Source organism: Pseudorasbora parva, chromosome 17, assembly GCF_024679245.1.
Source record: "Pseudorasbora parva isolate DD20220531a chromosome 17, ASM2467924v1, whole genome shotgun sequence".
Taxonomy (NCBI): domain Eukaryota; kingdom Metazoa; phylum Chordata; class Actinopteri; order Cypriniformes; family Gobionidae; genus Pseudorasbora; species Pseudorasbora parva.
This window is the reverse complement of record NC_090188.1, coordinates 17,057,324-17,078,859: the sequence shown is the minus strand read 5'-3', so window position 1 is coordinate 17,078,859 and position 21,536 is coordinate 17,057,324. Positions and strand designations below refer to the sequence as shown.

General features: G+C 35.0%; 1 protein-coding gene across 1 annotated transcript; it reads left to right on the top strand.

Annotated features, from left to right (window-relative positions):
* The first annotated feature begins 325 nt into the window (after window positions 1-325).
* tspan15 (tetraspanin 15) lies at window positions 326-20,319 on the top strand. Its single transcript, XM_067421846.1, has 8 exons — window positions 326-503; window positions 7,558-7,743; window positions 8,325-8,399; window positions 8,834-8,929; window positions 11,621-11,734; window positions 15,027-15,077; window positions 15,514-15,630; window positions 18,988-20,319. The coding sequence occupies exons 1-8, from the start codon at window positions 420-422 to the stop codon at window positions 19,147-19,149; spliced, it is 885 nt and encodes a 294-aa protein (XP_067277947.1). The 5' UTR covers window positions 326-419; the 3' UTR covers window positions 19,150-20,319.
* The last annotated feature ends 1,217 nt before the right edge of the window (window positions 20,320-21,536 follow it).

Sequence of the window (21,536 nt, the reverse complement as noted above, 5' to 3'; positions counted from 1 at the left end):
AATTGTTCTGCGATGTGTAAATCTATAATAGAATTACAATAATTCTGTTTTGTTTACATATTATATTTTGTGATTGTATATCCTAATTATTAGAGCTAATATAATAGTGACTTTAATATATTTATTTTTCTTTATTTTTATTGCTTTTTGCATGTTAACTGTAGTATTAAAAAGCAAGCATCTCTTTCAGAACTCTAAAAAAATAAACTGTCCTGAAATAACAGTGAACAAGCTATGTGAAATCCCGCTCTCTCATTGGACAAAACACCCATCAATCAAAATATTGTAATTCATGTCAGCTTGAGAGATAGCCTAATGGAGCGCGTGCTCTGCGCGCTCAGGCTCAGGTAGACGATACAAACAAACCAGGAAGTGTTTACGCACGGGAACGTATTTCTGGACATTTTTACGTTTTTAACATGTCAAATGAAGTCCGATATTGCGATAGGTGCTCGTACATCTTTCTCAAGTTCTCGTTAATTGTATATGCAACAATTTTCTGGGTGAGTTTTATTGTTTTTCCTCTCTCCTATGTAATATATCGGTCTGATACATGAGGCTACATCAGCAAATGTGCACAAATACGATTTAAAAACTGGGAAAGAACAGAGAGCAAAGGAAATCTTATAGTTAATCTTTAACTATAATCATAAAAGTAAAATTTGAGTATGTTTATATATTTTTTAAATTATGTTAAGATGTCTCCCATTAACCTGTTCCAACTTCCAGTGCTCTTGACCACACCCTCCTGCTACTGTCCTACTACTGTAGGATTAAGTTTGTTAACGAATTATTATCGAACCATAGAGTAAATCCTCTGTTGAAAACGTCAAATGTTTTTACGTCTATGCATGTGTATATCGATTGATTTATTAATAAATATACAACGTCGCTGTGGAAATATTGTGGAAATATTACAATTAGGTAGCTTATGACTAGGTAAACACTTAAATTGTTAAATTGTTAAATTGATGTGTTCATTTGGGCACAAAACAATAAGTAAATAGCATTTCCATTTGAGAGACGTAGATAGAAACTGAAACGGACACATTTTAGTGGTTATCTTACTTCTGTTATTGGTTGCATTATTAGGATCAGATGACCAAATACTGTGTGAATGTGCAGTCATACAGTGAAATCTGTGAACAAAACAACAACAACGAAACCGATGGGCTCTGACCCATCAAAGTCCATTAAAGCCATCATTAATATTTCATATAATTTAACACATAATTATTCGGCTCAAGATAAGCAACAATGTTGAATTTGATTTTAAGAATTTGCCACTTTCCCACCTTTTTGAGCAATCATTTTTGTTGTCTTTTAGTATGAAGTGTGTTTTCTATCTGAAAGACCTTTTATTCTTATGGTTTTAAAGCCTGTTTTGTACCCAGGATTATAATACTGTAAATTCATGAGACAGAAAGCATTCTTTTTCATCATAAGACTGAATACTAGGATAAAACCTCTGGGTATGCTTTATGGGATTATAATATTATACTCATACATTTGATAAACAATATAACATAGCTAGATAAAGTATTTTTCTTCTTATAATTTTTTGATTACCTTTTAAATCCGCTGAAAGTTGAAACATAGTTTACATGTGTCCTGAATGCTTGATCCTTTAATATATTGTCTATCTGTCTATACATATGCATATAGTTGTACAGTACATATATTTAAAATCCATTTTAATCTAGTACTTTTAATGCAAAACATTATCAAGCTTGTCTTTCTTTATTTTAGTTCTCAAGTCATCTGATACTCTTATACTGTTGTCAAACTGTGACTGACTAAAAATAAACTAGTCATTTGGGGTTACATAAGCCCTGATATTTTTACATTTTAAAATGATTCAGACTCTTAATCAGATACAGATCTGATTAAAATTCTAAGCATAAATTCATTTAAAAAAGTATAGTTATTTTCATGCAATGTTTGTTCCAATTGTCACATTGGATGTTCTTGATTTTTTTTTTTTAGCATCATATTGTTTTGTGTCTCCATTTGTGGCATGTTTTCATAAACTGATATAATAATCTCATTTGGCATTTGTGGCATTGATGTGCCATTTATGCTTTGATAATACTGTTTTATTTACTGCAAATAACGCTTTTCATTGTAGTGTTTTTCAAGTTTGAGCCAATGTCATGTGTAGGGGCTATGACATTTTGTTACCGGTATATCTTTATTCTCATCCGTTATTGGTATTAAAATAGATTATTGCGAGAAAAAGACTGGTGTAAAATACACTCTTTGTGGCAGCAGAGGTTTGAAATGCTGTGGGCTGCACCATTGTACTTCTCTCATAGCTTTCTGTCAAGAGCAGGGCTGCACATGTTGAACCCATCACACTGACAGAATAAACAATGGGCCCCACAGGACGCTATTTCAGACCATTATGCCACCAACCGAGGCTCTTGGTGGCCCATTGGCAGCAGTATTACAGTGCTGGCTGACCTAGCGCACACTTTGTTCTGCTTTCATCAGGGCTTTCACAAGAGACCGGGTGCAGGTGCTTCACACAAGGCTGCAAGGCCGTAAGGGTTAATTATTATGTGTGGATGGCTGTTCTCACAAAGGCACCGGCGTACATCCTTAGTTTTTCTCCTTAGATTTATGTGCACTCATGTTGAGAAAAGTCATTCTAAAGTGCACTGTCTTTTATTTTTTTGTGCGTACAACTTGCAGAGGTTAAAGACTTGAAGAGGTTGAAGATGCTAACTTTATTGGCTCAAGGTAGTTCTGGATTTTTAGAGCATATATCTGTAGATTTAACCCTGTTGGGCACCCACTGCCCTGCAGAGTTTAGGCCAGGGTATATTTACATGACAACGTGTGCTAAAAATGGAACGTTTTTTTCATTGCGTTCTTCGCACAGACGACACCACAAAAATGATTAAAATGCTTTATGCTTGCCAGGTGAGTAGTTGGCGATGGTGCATTCAAGTCCTTCTGGGTTGCTCGTATTTACAAAGTGAGAAATCGTGTTTACGACATTGTGTGTGTTCAAGGCTCTTTGGTCGGAACAAGATGGCGGTGTACCTTCTTTTAATGAATTTCATGAAAATACAGCAAGGCTTGTTAACTCTGCTAATAGAAAATGAAGAACAAAAAATGTGTATCAGGTGAGTTCTTTTACATTTTTAATTCATCTGTGAAGCCACTGTAAATGGTATCATTACATATTAGGCTAATTGCTGTATTACAATGCTAGCACTTTGTAAATGACAAAGCCTGACAATGTCACTGCTAAATACCTGTTATATTTAACTGCAGATGTTGCATCCAATGATTCCACCATGTTTCTCACTGACACGCCCCAACTTGTACAAATCAGGGCTTAAAGAAAAACCCCAACTTCCCACTGATTTACGACTTCATGTGCGTTCAACTCGTATATACGATCTTTACAACATGACTTTGAACGCACCAATAGACTGAATGTTGCTCATACTCAATATTGCGTCATTTAATTAATTCAAGGGTAGGTTTAAGGTTGGGGTAGGTGCATTAATAAAACACAATCTGGTATGTAGCTAATTTATTTATTATTTATTTATTGAGATTTTGCCTCATTTCCTAACCATAGGGTTCCTACTATTGCTTGTCTGTTGCCTATAGACTAAATATGGTGTCCATAGTGTCCATGACGTCACCCATAGGATTCTGAGGAGCAGTTTTGAAGCGTAGAGTAGAGACTAGTGTTGTCACGATATCAAAATGATGACTTTGATAAGATACCAGACTAAAATACATCGATACCAATACTAAATCGATACCACGGTAAAAAAATAATAATATGAATAATATGACAACAGAACTTATTATTCATTGTTTTATTTTTTTACAATAAACTCCCGTGGCCAGCATGTTCCTTAGGCATTGTTTTGATTTGAACGATTCTGATTCCAATTCTTACTTTCGATTTCAGTTCTTTTCGATTCCGATTCTTTTCTGGAGTCAAAACATGTCACATCCATATTCAATGCTATTTTGGATACCACAGGGGGAAAAAACGCTGCATATACTGTCAAATAGATATTTTTAATATAATAATTAATATTAATATTAATAAATAATATAAATATTAAAATTCTAAATTCTAAAAATTTCTTCTGAAGAGATCACTTCATATCAGTGTTTCTAAAACTTTTTCAGCCCAAGGACCACTATATCTTCCAATTTTTTTCTGAGGACCACCTACAGAATTCCACTCTAACACGCCCCCAAAAACCAACAAAATAGGAAGGATAAGCTAAATTTAAGTTTAATATGCAACTGTTTCAAGTCAAAAACTAATTATTCAAACACAAATGCAATGATATGATCAGAAATTATTATATACGTTTTTATTTAATTTGAAAAAGTAAACGTGAAATAAGTTGCAGCTTAGTATGAACAACAAACTGCACATGTGGAAGAAAAAAACCTGCAATTAAACATAGGCTACTGTAACAGCCTAGGTCCCGCTTAATGCCATTCCAAAGAGCCATTAGATTAAAACTGAGGTGCTGGGTATAGGAAGTCTATGGTTGTAACTATGGTAACAATAAAATGCTGAAAAGAATGTTCCCCTTAATGTCCAATATCACTGAAATTACTGGGATTTTACACATGAAACAAAAACTAGTACATTACAAAACTAAAAGATCTGTGGATTTTAGATCCATTTTTACACTATTAAAACAGAATGGCAAGAACTGTTTCGCAAGTACATTAAAAATCTACTTAAATAAGTGACGATTTTATAAACACTTGCCTAGTTTAGGTCATCTTTTCGCGGACCACTAGTGAAAAAGTATATAGTGATATAGTGGTCCATGGCTACACTTTAAGAATTACTGCTTTATATGATAAAGCTTTAACGCTTTTTCTCAGATATAAACATTGATCAATTACTATTAAAATTATCTCATAAATATTTGCTAACTCAATGTATTTTTTTTTACAATGGGGTAATTGTGTTGCAATAGATTACACACAGCACAAGGAAGCCTGATTTCGAATGGTAAATTTTATTTAAAAAGATGAGTAAACAGTAATACAATGAGAACAAATAAACAGATTACAAACAATAGCACAAATAAAATAAATGCAATAGAATAAAAGATACAAATGAAATAGATTTGCTAACATTCAGGTAAGAAACTGAATAAAAATGCAAAGTAATTAAATTTAAAACAACATTGGATAATGTTCTTTGTAAAAACTGAAATAGCCAACAGATGAAACGAAACCATTAAAATTACACAAGTTGATCAGTCAAGAGCAGTGTGATCGTTTGTCTTTTTGTAGTTTGAATAACAAATAACTGCTGTCCCTTTAAGACCTAACGCACACATGGATCCTAAACACTGTTCCTGAACTGTTTATGACTGTGTTTACGTTAATACACTTCAAGATGTGCACTGAGAATTTGTTTGAGTGTATTTGACCAATAATAAGCTTGAAAATGAAGCAATTGTTTGCACTTGTATGTCAGAGGTTGTTTTATTACGGTATGTGTGTGTGTGCGCGCTTCAGATGTGAGCGCGAAAACTGCGGGGATTAGTAGAATTATGCGCAATCCCGTATGAAATTCAGACTGATCACACACTGGGCGGAGCTGAGGTGGTGCAATGACTAACAGACAGTGGATAAATGGCTATCCACCTGTCACTCAAGTGGCCATGTGCTTAATTATGCAGAACTTTAAGGTTTTTTATAATGTAAATGAATGAGTCTGTCCCTAGTAGCCAGTCAGTGAATTGCAGTATGTTACTTCCGTATTGGCTTCAAGAGAAACTAGGGTGGTTGCCGCTTGCTTGCACCCCCTTCTAGCCATAACTCTTTTTCTCCAGTTTCAGTTTGTTTTGTGTATTTCTGTGGCAGAAGTACAGCACCACACACTGGCCTGGCATATAAACTACATAGTTTTGTGTCATTTTCAGCAGTTTTGTGTGTATGCAGATATTTCTAGAGACGAGGGAAAAAAAGATCAGATAGGGAAAGCTCTGGCTTTGTGTGAATGTGGCCTTAAAAATAGTGTCATGTAAACTTCCCCTTTGTTCCAACCCTAATAAAACACCTGAATTGGTTGTTCAGGATCACTTGAAAAGTACTTTGCATGGTTGAAGATCTCTAGATGTTTTGTAAATTGCTATCAGCTTCACAAGCTAACTGGTTTTGTTCAAACGGAGTGGACTAAAAAAGGATTTCTTGCAGACCATTTTGTGTTTCAAGTTCATTTTAATTTGAACGATTCTAAAATTGGCCTGAGTGGGTGAGTCATTTACTCTGTAATTAGTCCATACATTTACACAGTTTGACCTGTTTACACCCCCTCACATTCACCATACCATTTACCTGCCGCCCTCTGAAATTTGACCCGCTGTACTTTTTAACAATTAGTTTCGTACTTTTTAAAATGAAATCAGTTTCATTTTAGAACAATTAGTGATTTACACTTGTCTGGTTATCACCAGACCAAGCTCAATTTAAGATTGAACATTGGTCTGGGGATTCTGCTCTGTATTTTCTACTGCACAAGAGGCGTGATCAACGAGCCTTATTCAAACAACTCTGTGCAATTGGATAGTCCTTCAACCAATCAGACCACAAGAGGTGTGATCAACAGGAAATGACGCATTGCTTCTCTATCCGTCATGATGTTAAACCCGCCGATAGTGCGCCAGGTGGATAAGCCAGTCTGTGATTGGTTCCCGGAAAAAGGGGCAACAGCAACAGCAGCCGTAGAAGTGAAGTTGCTTGGCAAAATCAAATCAACGGCAAATCAGTCTGGGTCTATTACACACTATTTATAATATTATTAATTCACTGGCAATGATTTTTGCCCTTGGTACATATCAATTATGCCTTTATTTAAGAAAAAAATATTATGACAACTTATCCATACAGACTAGTGTGATGTTGAATGATAACAGAAGTTCAGGAACAGAAGGAATGCATTAGCACAACAAATTAGTTGTAAACCCATATGCAGACAGACACACACACAAAATGAGTTAACAGACGTGAAGTGGTTTTGCTGCAATTACCAGGCCACCATTTTAATGGTTATTATTTGATTATGCCATTAAGCCATGTCACTGGAGCTCAGTGTTTATTTCTCTGGGTTACAGAAGTGCTTTTGCTGTTCTGTCACTTTTGCACAACTTCATCTGATGTCTGGTTCTCCTACATCTATTTTCTGCTACTCTTTTTTTTTTTCTGACTCAGAAATGCTTTGGGGTTAACACCACATACATTCATTCTTTAATTAGTCATCTACAGCTCTGATCAGTAGAGTATGATTATTATTTAGAATATTTCCAAATGGAAATCACACTGCACATCAGGGAACCCATTAAGATTCAAGTTTAGAATACATTTACTCAGGAGATCACAGTTCCCCATAGCTCTACTTTGCTCTAAAATGCGTTTAAATATGAAAAATCTAGACTTTTTGAGGACCTGACTAAATATCACTAAAATAGTGTCGATCATCCTATCTGTAATCTAATTTTGCATTAAATCCAAATGTTCTGATCTGATTTGTGTGATTTGTTTTAGTTGATAGGGGGCTTTATTTTGGCCATCGGCGTCTATGCGGAGGTGGAGAGGCAGCGGTACAAAACGCTGGATGGAGTGTTCCTGGCTCCCGCCATTATCCTAATTGTGCTCGGTGTGATCATGTTCATCGTCTCCTTCATCGGGGTTCTGGCGTCTCTCCGAGACAACTTGTCCCTTCTCAAAGTGGTAAGTTTTCATTTTTCCATCAGACACTTGCATATAGTATTGTCATCCACTACATATCAAACACTGTACTTCAGCATATCCCTTATGTAAACCATAAAGTGATTTTTGTGCACAAAGAATGATGTATTCTTTATAATGATGCTTTTTGAATGAAGCAAACAGAAAAATTATATTATAAGCTTAAAGGGATACCTAAAAATGGAAATCCAGTTCAATTCACCCTCATGACATTCCAAATCTGTATGACACAAAAGAACATGCTTTGTTTTTGTCCATACTCCATACAGTGAAAGTCAGTGTCTAGTGTTGTCATGGACAACATTTTTTTCCAAAATATATTTTGCATTCCACAGAAGAAAGAAAGGTTGTAAAGTGGTTCATGATAGCAAGTAAACAAGCTGATGAGCATTAAATCAGATTTTGAGCTATTTGTATTCACTGGTTCATCTGCCTTCACTGAGTGCTGTGCATGTGGACTCACTGCTCAAGTAGGACAGAAATTGAGATGTGCGACTGTTGTTTCATTTGATTCTGAGTAATTTTCCCGTGTCTCTGTTTCACTGTTTACTTTTTCCTTGCAGTTTCTTTACATGCTGGCTCTTTGTCTAATTTTGGAGCTTGTTGGAGGGATTATTGCTCTGTTTTTTAGGACCCAGGTACAAACTTTTTTATCACTGATTGTATTATGCTCTTGAGAAATGTTTTTCAGAATATGTGTTTCTTCTGTGTCATTTAATGACAGATTGTGAGATTGGCCATAAAAAGTTTTTTAAAATGTACAGAATCTCAGTGTTTTAATGCAATGTGACCGTAATTGTTGGCAGTTTCTTTGTTATTGATTTCTATATGTTTTCTTTAGCTAATGTGAAGAGGATAATTGCGAGTACTGTCACATGGTTGCTTGGTCATGATTGTTTTCTGATGAGCTGAAGTTGTATTTCATCGTCTGCTGGAAGTTTAAATTTGTTTGGTTTCTTGACACTTCAGCAATCAGTAATAATTTTGATGCCAGAGCATAATTACCATCATTGTGAACTTAATTTCAATCATATTTCTTAAGAACCTAATTGTACCTTTCTTTGTCCAATAGACAGTGGACCTTCTGAACAAAAACATTCGTAAAGGCATGGTGAATTACTATGATGACCTTGATTTCAAAAACATAATGGACTTTGTTCAGAATACGGTAAGAGAAATCTGTGGTGTTGTTTCTGCCCGAATTCCATTGTATTTTTGTGTTTAAAATTTTTTATGTTTTGTTTTTAATTTTATACAAATTTACCATAATACCTAAAAATGTTAAAAAATGTAATAAAATGTAAATGCAACATTTCCTTTTTACAACAAACATTGCAACTGTTTTTTTAATTATTTATTTAAAATAAATTCTGTCAGAATTTCTTAAAGTTAAATGGAACTTTTATTTTGGTGGTTTTATAGTGAATATGTTTGCAAAAAAAAAGGGGGAGTTGATTATGAATTTATTAAGTGTATAGTACTAATTTTGACTTTTTTAAACCAAAAATGTCAAAATTCCATGACATTCGCCTTTAGTATATCAGTTTTAATGTCTGGATTCTGCAATTTTGTCTGCGTTTTCTGCATCGTGGAGGTCATAGGGCCATTTAATCCAACTCAGATGTAGTGAAAATTCAGATGTCCTTTATACAGCAGCAGTTAAAGGTGCAATGTGTAGTATTTATGAGGTCTATTGACAGAAATGCAATATAATATACATAACTGTTTTCAGTTGTGTAAAAACAACAAAGACCAGAGACCTGAGAGGTGGGTTTTTATTGCCAAAAATTAGGTAACAGCAACCCCTAAGTGCACAGCTAACACATTGAGATCAACAATCTGCATCAAATTCCTGTTTATTTACTTTTATGTGTGAAAAATTATATAAGGTCCTTTAGTAAAGAAGACATTCCTCCACATACAAAGATCAAGCCCTGCCAATTATGAGAATTTAGACTTTCTAGGAGTCGGCCATTAAAAGAGCTCCACTTGTAATTTTAAGCACACAGCAGACACATCTACAAAGCATTCAATGCATAGGCATAGGCACAGTCAAAGAGCCCAGTGGTTCTGAGGTGCATTCAAATGCACGAGAATGTCTGCCAGTCCTTTAAATACACAACCTCACCCAGAGCATCTGCTTGCAACTGTTTAATATAATTAATTACAGAGAGCTGTTGAGAACAGTGCTCAATTATGTGCAAATATATTACAGCAAATGTATTTATTTTTTAAAAAATTATTTTACTAGCTCTTTTTAACATGGAATAAATAAACTGAAGCTGCAGCTCTAAAACCAGTCAGTTCCAGGTATTCATTCCTCACAGTGTGATGGTTGAAAGGAAAAGGATTTAGTCTATTGTAAAGATGAAGGGATTATTTTCTGTTCATAAACCACCTTCAGTCTCTTTCATAGCAGCATTTCACACTTGTGTTTTTCATTTTTTGTTTAATTCTTCATTATTGTGGTATTCATTTTTTTTTTTTTTTTTTGTGCAAAGGCTGCTGTCTGGAGGAATTTTGGCATACTCTTCTTAATGTCGTTGCTTGTTCATTGATGTTTGTGAGCATCTGTTTATGCACAGCTCTCTTAATGTCCTGCCACAGCATTTCAATCGTGTTGAGGTCTGGACTTTGACTGGGTTGTTGCAACATCTTGATTATTTGCTTTTTCAGCCATTCTGTTGTAGATTTGCTGGTATGCTTGGGATCATTGTCCTGATCATTGCATGACCCAGTATTAGTTGCGAGACCGATGGCCTCACATCTGACTCAAAAATTCTTTGGTATACAGAGAAGTTCATGGCTGACTCAACAACTGCAAGGTGCCCAAGACCCGTGGCTGGAAAACAAGCCCAAATCATCACTCCTCCTCAAATGTGCTTGACAGTTGGTATGAAGTGTTTGGGCTGATATGCTGTGTTTGGTTTTCGCCAAGTTTGGTCTCGTCTGTCCAAAGGATATTGTTCCAGAAGTCTCTGTTGTTGGTTTTAAACCTAAGCCATGCTGCCAAGGATTTTTTGTTGTTGTTGGTTTTTTAGACAGAGAGAGAAGAGGCTTTCAAAATTCAACAACAACTGCTAATCTGTGTGGCTCAAGTGTTGTCTGTATTAGACAACATTGGAATGCATTCCAAATTAGCGATTTTTGTCAAATGAAGTGAATTTTTACAGATCTCCCATTCGTAGAATTGTAGAGAGCATTGAACACAGGAGCCTGTGAATCGGAGCGCAGTCAGTGTTTTCTGTCAGGCTCATGTAGAGAGTGGCTCATTCCTGAACGTGGTCATTTCTCATTTATTTGTTTTTTGCCCCGCTGCATTCATTTGACCACATAATTATGCTCTTATAATTCTTGTGCATCAGTGAAGATGGGTTTCTTTTGAGGGAATCAACCAATTGCTTAAGTAATTTCCTCATATGTTATTCACTGCCATTTAAATGAGCTAAGGGGCTAGAATATGATTTGTGCTATTCAGTGAGGGAAGACAATAACCTAATATTTATTCATGATTGTTCTCTGAAAGTTGTAGGCTTAATAATTTCAAAATACAAAGCAGCTCAGATTATTCATTCACCTCTCATGTTTATGCACTGTCAACCTAGGTGCAATTTAGCAGATGACATGCTAGCAAATTTAACCCATATCCAACCATTTGCACAAATATTGTTTTTAAAAATGTAATGTACAAATATTATTCCAGTCGTCTGGTATATCACTGTTGAACCGCATAGCCTCAACAGATCATCAGTAGTGCTAGTTAAGAAAACAAGCAGTTTTACCAAAAATATGGCGCTCCTCTGAAGTTATATTGATATTTCCATTGTACTGATTTGACACTTGTTTTATTTTTTTTCAGTTCAAATGTTGTGGTGGGAAGGAGTACATGGACTGGCAGGTAAACATGTATCATAATTGCTCTGCTCCTGGTCCGCTAGCGTGTGGCGTGCCATACACCTGCTGTTTTGTCAAGGTTTGTCTATTAATATTTTTTTAATTCCTTAAATATTTAAAACAGTGTGAATCAATACAGATCACTCATTATGTTATGTTTGCCATTTAACACAACGCTTGCAAGCAGAGTCCTGTCATGAAGCACATTCCTCTTTAAAAGTTTGGTATTTTAAATTGTTACAAAAGATTTATATTTTAAATAAATACTGTTCTTTTGAACTTTCTATTCATTAAAGAATCCTTAAAAAATGAATGGTTTTCACAAAAATATTCTATACCTCTTTTTGATGATGATGATCATAATAATAATAAGAAATGTTTCGTTAGTGCCAAATCAACATATTTGAATGATTTCTGATGGATACTGAGTAACGTAAGCTTTTTATAATCCTGGGGTAAAAATTAATTTCATGTTCCTTTATCAATTGAATTAAATCGTAAATTTAGACCAGCACTGGTTTAATTGGTGAAAAACCAAAAGCATGTATTGCTTTTATAATTGAGTCTTTCATGAAGCTACTGTTTGCTTAGCTGAAAGGAGACATAAAGGGCGAAGATGAAACATAAAAGAAAAAATGGTGACTTTGTGTTTGCGCATACCTTGTCTAGTTTTGTTCTGTCCCATTTAAGCTGTGCTCAGTTTTACAGGTACAAAAATAATGCCTCTGCATATATTGAATTAGGAAGGAATTTTGTCCATGTCAAATTTTCGAAAGTTTTCTGCTCAGTTTCCATAACAGTCAGTTGCTTTGCTTTACATTTGTTCATTTATGGAAGCGTTGAGCTCATAATGATCGTGCGTTATCTGGGTCATTCCTGTTTTGTGTACCTTTTGAAATCTGTAACTACTAAAAGTGAATTCTTGTGTTGTATTTCTATAAAAGGGTAAAAGACTTTCGAAAATATGCTCTGATGAAGCACTGATTTGATAGCTTGATTATTTACACAATGGCAATAACATGAACAGACTGTCTAAAAAGATGGAAATAAAGAGCTAGAGTTTGCCGTAGTTCCATAAGGGATTGAGAGTTTGCTTACATGAGTGTCAATTTAGGGTGGAATGTTTGGGTTGCTATTGTTGTGCCAAAAAAATGATGTCACTTCCTGATGGAAGGGACCTGACTTTTGTTAATTAAAGAGGTGGTTCACATGGTTCTAATAATGTGGATAATGCTGTCATAATTTACACCCTAATGTTGTTTCAAAAGTAGCCTATGACTTTCTTTCTTCTGTGTAGAATGATAAAAGAAGATCATTTGACGATGACAGTTTTCAAACACAATTAGATTCACTTTGAATCTAATCTTTTGTTGTATTATAGGAAAAAAAGTTTTTTTTTGTGTGTGGAATATATCTTATAAAGTGCATTATATGACATATGACGGGGACATGGAAATGTACTGCATAACAGGAATGACCCATATGCAAGTCTTTTAGTCAGGAAAATGTTATTACACCATGTGACAATAAAGATGGCAGCTATTTTTGTTAGTTTGTTTCTTGCATATTCATTTTCTTGTCAAACATTCTTAACATAAGCCAGAAAGTTAGTAACATGAGTCAGCATCTTAATATTAGATTCACCTGAATATTAAAAGAGCTCTTTTTAAAAATAAGTTGTATAGGACAGTTGAAAAATAGGTCATTTGAACTGCAATACTAAAGCAGTCAAAAGCACATACATTTTTCATTAGTTTTGGAACAAGCACAGAGTTTGTTTGCCAACATCCAGCTGTGTGCAGATTACCTGTGGACAAGCATTACCTCATCATTACTTTAGTCAAAGCGAATTTAGACAAAGCAATGTACAAAGATACTCTTTTCTCTCTTTATCTGAAAATTGCATCAGAATGTTTTGTCTAATATTGAATATCAGGATTTAATCTTATTTTACCTTCAATACCAATGAAATGATCTTTAATCCCACTTCATTAAGACAGATGGATATTTGTTCATTGTTGGTTCTTTCTTACCCAGAATACAATGTAAGAAAACATTATTACTTAACTAGCTCAATAATGTATGGTAAAACTATAAAACAATAATTTGGCTGATGTATTTTCCAAAATACAAAAATGCAATGCAAATATTGAAAACAATGTAAGGTGACATCAATGATGATTCTCACCTCTAATATATGGATGTACTGTTAACCATCTAACAAACTGAATAAAACAAAGCAATATCTAATTTGCAATATTTTCTATATCATTTTGCTATATACTTCTATAGTGGTTAAGTTTATTATTATAATGCGTGGTGCCTACAAGGTCTTGATAGACAGGTCACAGACAAGTCATTTTGGTTGAATTTCTTCAAGGCACCATAGTTGCAAGTGTGTGCTTATCTTAAATAGACTGTTGTTACAAAATTAAACAAGATGTTGATAACTTATGTCTTTTTGTTTGTTATCCTCATATTAATAAAACTCATAAACTTACAGTTTAATTACTTGCTCTAAGGATGTATGTTAATTTTTCAATCAATTTATCAGTTTATTTTTTTGGGTTGTCTCCTGACCTGGTGTGCTTGTCATTTTAAATGTAAGTTGGTCTTGTCATCAACTCTTTCTGTAAACACACTCGCACAGGCAAACAAACTACATTTTGATGCAGTCTGGAAAATCTATATAAGAGAACCATTTTTTATTTTAATGATGTCTTGTCACACTGATTTAAAAGTCATTTACTCACCATCATGTTGTTCCAAAACCGAGAGTTTTGTTCATCTTCAAAACACAAATGAAGATATTTTTGAATGAAATCTGAGATATTTAGGCCCCTCCATTGAAATTCTATACAATCATAACTTTGACTCTTTCCAAAGTTCATAAGGAGTTTGTAAATTAAATATTATTATTCAAGTGGGTAAATCAACATCTTCTGAAGAGACTCTACCCTTTATATGATGAAAATTTGATTAAAGGTTACTTGAACTTTCAATAGAGGAACAGAGGTCTCTCAGATTTCATTAAAAGATCTGCATTGATGATTCAAAGATGAACCAAAGTCTTGTGGATTTAGCATGACATTTGTGTGAATAATTAATGACTGGATATTCATTCTTGGCTGAACTATTCATTTAAATGGGATCAGAATGTGTGCAGTTACTCACAGAATGATTTTGGCTTCATTTATAAAGCTTGGTATTCTGAGCATTACATCAATTACACAATGTGTAATTTCATATCTTTGATCTTACTTTTTCTCCCATTATTTTCTTACCAGATGTTTTGAAATCTTACTTTTTAAGGGAGATTTTTTTACTACTTCTATGCAAATTGTAAGACTGCATTTGCTTGTGTATTACAGCCTTCTGAAGTTATTAATACAATGTGTGGATACAATACCCTGCATAAAGAGGTATGTTCAACTCTATTTCTATGCCTGACAATGTTTTGGTTAGATCTGCTTTTGCGAACAAAGAAGAAAGTTAGAGTAGAAAGTTAGAGTAAATTATAAATCCATTCTGAATTTCTGACATTTGAACAGTGCTCTGTGTCCAGTGTCGATCCACTTGGTTTAAATACAGTCATTTGGAGGGGTCAAAGCTCTCTGAATTTTAACAGGCTGTGAAAATACGCAGCATGCACAGATGAATGATGATCTGCCTTATAGCAGCATCCAGTTATCTCTCAATACATTTGAATTTGCATCTATCAACACATCAATTACTTTGCAACATTGGTTGTTCATAAGAGATGTGAAAGGGGCAGTTTTTTGACTTTTAGAATTGAATAATGAAAAGATGACCTTTTGAATATGACCTCTGTTTCTCTGGCCTGACCTTTGCCCACAGAGGCTAGAAAATATAGATACCATCTATACCCGTGGTTGCATTGATGCGGTCTTTATTTGGTTAATTGACAACTATACCATCATGGCTGGCCTTCTTCTGGGGATCCTACTACCTCAGGTAAGACTGCTTATCAGAGAAAAAGGTTCAGATTACCTGTAAGTCATTGTAGTATTTCAAATTATGCACTTTTCTTAAATGTTCTTAAATGACATTTTTCTTTGATTGTAAGAACCTTTCAAAGTTTTAAGATTTTAAGTTTGTGACCGCAATTATTACAGTTTTAAATGATTTTCATAATGGTGTTGGTAGTGGGGGGGAGGAAAAACCTATCAAATATTTCTGGAATTGAATGTATGTGATCCTGTTCTCTTTCTTTTTTGCATGTTTCATTTTGAAAAACTACAGTGCTCATTGTCAACATGCTGTATTGTAGGCCATAATTTTGGCATTTCTAGCAAACCGTTCCTCATTCGCATTTTAAAAATGACACGCCAACAGTGTATTAATGGCCCAACCTGTTTTTTTAAATATTTAAATAGACCTATTCATGTTTATCACAGCACAGCCCAGCTTTGATAGCTCCTCTTCATCCAGCAGCCATTCTAAACCTGTAATCATGGCAGACAAATTTCATCCTTTCATCTGGTCAGTACTTCTGAGATTGAAATAGGATGAAAGGGTTACGCATAATATTCCTATTTTTCAGATTCAGATTTACTTTGACAAAACTTGCCATAACAAAATGTGCCAATGATTTTTTTTTTTCATCTCAAAAGGCCAAGAATTTGGCTTTGAGATATTTCAAACTCGTCTTTCTTCATCATTATCTGTGCCAACTCATAAGCTGAGTGTAGTTAAATACCCCCTTTACATAATATCCCCTCATTAAATATTTTCCGCACTGATGAAGAGGTGGTTGGTGAGAGAGACGTGGTTTGAATGAATTTAAACTTTTCTCAAAAGAGCACCATGAGTAGACCAGTTTTCAACAAATTAGCAATCTGGACTTCTAAAAGGTGTCCTCTAATGTGCAGCTGTTGCTGTGTGTCTCCCATTTTAACCAGTTTTAAAGAGGTGCCTTGCTGCACCGAAAAACCTCATAATCACAGATGTGAATTATTATAAACACATACATTTTAAATCCATTATGTAGTCATCTCAGTAATGCTACAACTTCAATAACCAACTCACAGAAAAACACAAAACCGTAATCTCAGTCTTTACTCTTATAAGGGCTCTAAGGACATTAGAGGTGCTGGGAACAACGCTAAGTTTCTGTTAGGTCAGACAGTCCCTATCTGTAGTTTCACAGGAAATGATGCCAGAGTGTTATCTGTGATAACACGGGTATTGTTGAGAAGGGCATAGATACTGTAGAATTTTTAGCAGTGACATTAATATTGGATTACAATGTTTCCATCAGAACATTTGTCAGTCTTATGTGTGCAGGGATGTTTATGTATATTGGAGTAGGTGGCAGGATTTAGTTTTTTTTACAAGAAAACCGAGAAGCTTTTATAATTAGTTGCATTGTATTTTCTTCGTAAATGGTGATTCACAGTGGATGCAGTCATTAGTCGGCCTCCTCACACTTTGAATCCTCCTAGTTGTTTATTAAAAGATTTATACCATTGCACAAATAGCATAGCTATTTAGTATAGCTGCAGCATGAAGTGTGCAGATTAACACATCGCTGTGAAAAATGTTAGTGCATACCAATAAAAGATATCGGTTTGGCATGTCAATGAATAAAAGGTGATATGACTGAACAAACAATGTAGATTTAATGTTTTGTACTGCTTTAATAAACAGAAATGCTCTGTGGGGAAAAAGTTGATCGCTGTTTATCGCTGCACGCTATGAAAAAAATGGTATAAAAATGATGGTACTAATACAGTATATTGCTTAAAGTTTTGGGACCCTAATCCATAGGGTTTAATATGGAGTTAGCACTGCCATAACAGCTTTTCCACACGGTTTAGGAGAGTGTTTATGGGAATTTTTGACCATTTTTCTAGAAGGGCATTTGTGGGGTTAGGCACTGATGTTGGAAGAGAAGGCCTGGCTCACAGTCTCTGGTCTAATTCATCCCAAATGTGTTTTATCAGGTTGAGGTCAGGACCAGTCAAGTTCCTCCACACCTAAACAAGCTCACCATGACTTTATGGGCCTTGCTTTGCACACTGGTGCGCAGTCGTGTTGGAACATGAAGGGGCCATCCCCAAACTGTTGCCACAAAGTTGGGAGCATGAAATTGTCCAAAATGTCTTGGTATGCTGAAGCATTAAGAGTTCCTTTCACTGGAACTAAGGGGCCAAGCCCAACCCCTGAAAAACAACCCCACACCATAATCCCCACTCCACCTAACTTTACACTTGGCACAATGCAGTCAGGCAAGTACCATTCTCCTGGCAACCGGCAACCCAGACTTGTCCATCGGATTGCTTGACAGAGAATTGCGATTCATCACTTCAGAGAACACATCTCCACTGCTCTAGAGTCCAGTGGCATCGTGCTTTACACCACTGCATTTGAAGCTTTGCATTGCACTTGGTGATGTAAGGCTTGGATGCAGCTGCTCAGCCATGGAAACTCATTCCTTGAAGCTCTGGAACAAACTGTTCTTAAGGCCACATGAAGTTTGGAGGTCTGTAGCTATTGACTCTGCAGAAAGTTAGAAAGACTTCTGCCCACTGTGCTCCTGACCGCCTTGTTTTGTAAATTTCTTTACGTGACCTGGCACTTTTGGCTGAGTTGCTGTTGTTCCCAATTGCTTTCACTTTGTTATAATACCACTAACAGTTTACTGTAGAATATTTAGTAGTGAGGAAATTCCACGAATGGAGTATTGCACCATGATTCGCGATTCGCTTTTAAAGATGTTTTCTTCTGTTCTTTGAGTAAATATGAAAACCCATGTTCTTTGAATTGAAGGTCTCAGCTATATTGGAATATTTCCTTCTGCTTATAAAGTTAAAGTTTTATGCATCAGGTGCACAACCTATCATGGTGCCACGTTTGAATTCACTAAGCTCCTAAAAGCGACCCATTCTTTCACAAATGTTTGTAGAAGCGTCTGCATGCCTAGAAGATGGTTGATTTTATACACCTGTGGCCATGGAAGTGATTGGAACTCCTGAATTTAATGATTTGGAGGGGTGTCTCAATACTTTTGGAAATGTAGTGTATGTACCATTAGGGTAATGTGCATTGTAAAGGTACTATTATGCACCTTTTAAGAGTAAATAAGGTACAAAAAGTGTACCATTTGAAAGAAGCTTTTACCATCTTTTTGTTCTATCATAAGCGTTGAAGTACATGCCGAGACCAAAAGAGCCACTTGATACCTTAAAGAACCTCAGGGTCCCGATTTGCAGTTAATGAGTTTGCATCAGACAACCTTCCTAATATCACATAGTAAAATATTATTTTTCTATTTATGTTGAACAAAAGTTTTGCTCTCTTTTTTTTTAGTTTTTTGGAGTGATCTTTACCTGGCTTTATATCACCCGTGTGGAAGAAGCCATCGAGCAGTATGGTCACTATAGGGATGGTCTGCTGGATGGCAAACCCCAGGGGATCAAGAGCCAAAGCAAGCTGGCCAAATGCTGCAGATGCATGCCTTTGGTTGACTGAGTGACAAATCCTAAAAGAAAGCCTTATACATGGATACTACATAAATGATTTATGCAGGTACTGTCACCTGCTGTGGATGAAAATAACCATTTGTAGCTCTCTGCAAAACACAAATGTACTGTTATTGTCGTAATAGCCACAGATACACTGATGCAAGCAAGTCATTTTTGCACTGTCAATATTGTTTTCACAGTTACACTCAGGATTTATTATTATATCTATCAGCTGAAAATGGGTAGTTTGTGTGTCAAAATGAACTGATGCTTGGACTGACCTTTTGTCTCAGTTTCTTTCTAAATCACACCTGAATCGTACCGAAGATGCCATATATTTGAGTCAGAATGCCTTTTAACTTTTACACAGTTTAGCTTTGTTTAACAGGGAAACTGATTTGACAATCGGTTCCCTGTCAGTCTCAGGTGATAAAGTGCAATGTTTCTTTTTTCCAGTGCTAACAGCTAACACTTCACTTAAGATAACGTCTATAAAAACTACAGCTACATTCGTCATAATAAGAGTGCTGCCTCTTTTGTTTGTACACTGTAAGGTATAAATTCTGACTATAAAATATTCCCACACTGAATATATTTGTAAATTCAGTGCATTAGTTGCCATCATACCACTGTTTTTTATTTATTATATTATTATTATTTTGATCTCATTATTTTAGATTGAGCCTTTACCTGAAACCGCATTTGTTCCTCTTCATTTTTATAAAGTTACTCATTATGAGCTGATTATCTACAAATCTGGGCATCTTAATGACAATCGTTTATATGTTGCGCCTCTCATAATATATATTTTTTTCTTTTTTAAGTTCAGCATATTCAGTCAGAGCTGCCTGTGTATATCTTTGGGTATATCTTTATATCTTAATAAGGGTGGTAGCTTTTATATTCTCTATTCTATCTTTTTTTGTATAAACTTTAAAAACATGTTTTCATACATAAGATGGTTGTTTCTTGTCATTTAAATAACAGGAGAGTCATTGGATGGCATATTTAAAGTTTCTACAGCTTTATGTAAATTGTACTAAATTATGCATTTGTGTCGGTGTCATTATTGAAAAATAATTGCAAACAGGTTGATGTGAATATTAATATTAAGCCTTAACCTTACTCAAGCCTTAACAGCTAATCTTTTTAAAATTTGTTTTGCTTGATTTTTTGGGGGGGCTTTTCTAATGTCTCTTGTGTGATTTCTCTGTCTATGTATTGACTTCACTGTTAAAGCTCGAGTATTGCCCTGAACACAGTGAGTGTCCTGCTGAATGAATGAATAAATGATGTTTACAGAGCTGTGTTCTGCTGCTTCAGTGGATGTTCTTATCTGTTTTCTGCCATGCTGGTTTGACTTTGCAAGGGGACTGCGTCACTCTGAATATTGCACTTTAAACATGGACTAATATCTAACCCTTTTACCAACTTATTTGTCATTTTATTCTTTTTTTAAACTACATTTATCTTATTCAAAAAGTGGAGCATTAGGAGAAAGATTTAAAAGATTAGATTAAAAAAACATCACAGTTTTGTAACAACTACAGTAGTTCACAGATATGAACAAGTGTTTGAGTTTCTGATTAATGCATGTTAAGTATCATGATAGGCTACATCATGATTCATATAATAAATATCAGAGAACATGGAGCTCATACTCGAGGAGGGAAAAAAGTATGAGCTCTTTTATTCAGAACCAAACTGCAAAATAGGCAACTTTGGTGCAGATGGTATTTATATGGCCACCAAGATAAAACATAGTAGAATGCCATTTTGAATGCAATGCAATTTATTTTTTATTTATTTCTTTTACATGTTTATAACTATTAAAAGGCCTTTTACTTGCTAAAAAGTATAAACTATCAATCAGATGACAGAAGGCATGTAAGATTCTGTACATCAGGTTGGATGCATTCAAAATGTATCCATAGATACAGTAGACTTTATAAGGTGAAAGGCAGTTCAGTACTCATACATAGTAGTCTTTTTATATTTTGTAGAATGTGTATATTAAAATATATACTGTTTTATGTTCCCATTCATATTGTAATTTAGATTACAGCTTCCTCGTTAATTTCCTCCCTATAATTTGCTTAATGGGTTAGAAAATCAAATCTTTTTTTACCATTAAAAATATATTTCTGAATTTCTGTTGTAAAAAATGAAATGGCTCATTTCCCTGCAGTGAGCTCAACACAGTACATTATCAAATGTAACTCTTGATTGTGGGTTTATCAAAAAAAAAAAAAAAAAAAGGAGGCGCCATGACCACGGCCGTTGCTGTAATCACAAGCCATTGTAGGAGAAGGCCTGATCTGAACAATAAGAGGAGGTATGTTAAAATCAGCCAGACTTGCCTGTTTCATCAAACAAGTGCCTTTTTGATAGGCT

Coding starts and splice junctions, on each gene's coding strand:
- tspan15 (XM_067421846.1), top strand. CDS start 420: ATGTCAAATGAAGTCCGATATTGCGATAGGTGCTCGTACATCTTTCTC. Junction 8,930..11,620: donor TGGACTTTGTTCAGAATACG/GTAAGAGAAATC, acceptor ATTTTTTTTCAG/TTCAAATGTTGTGGTGGGAA. Junction 15,631..18,987: donor TGGGGATCCTACTACCTCAG/GTAAGACTGCTT, acceptor CTTTTTTTTTAG/TTTTTTGGAGTGATCTTTAC.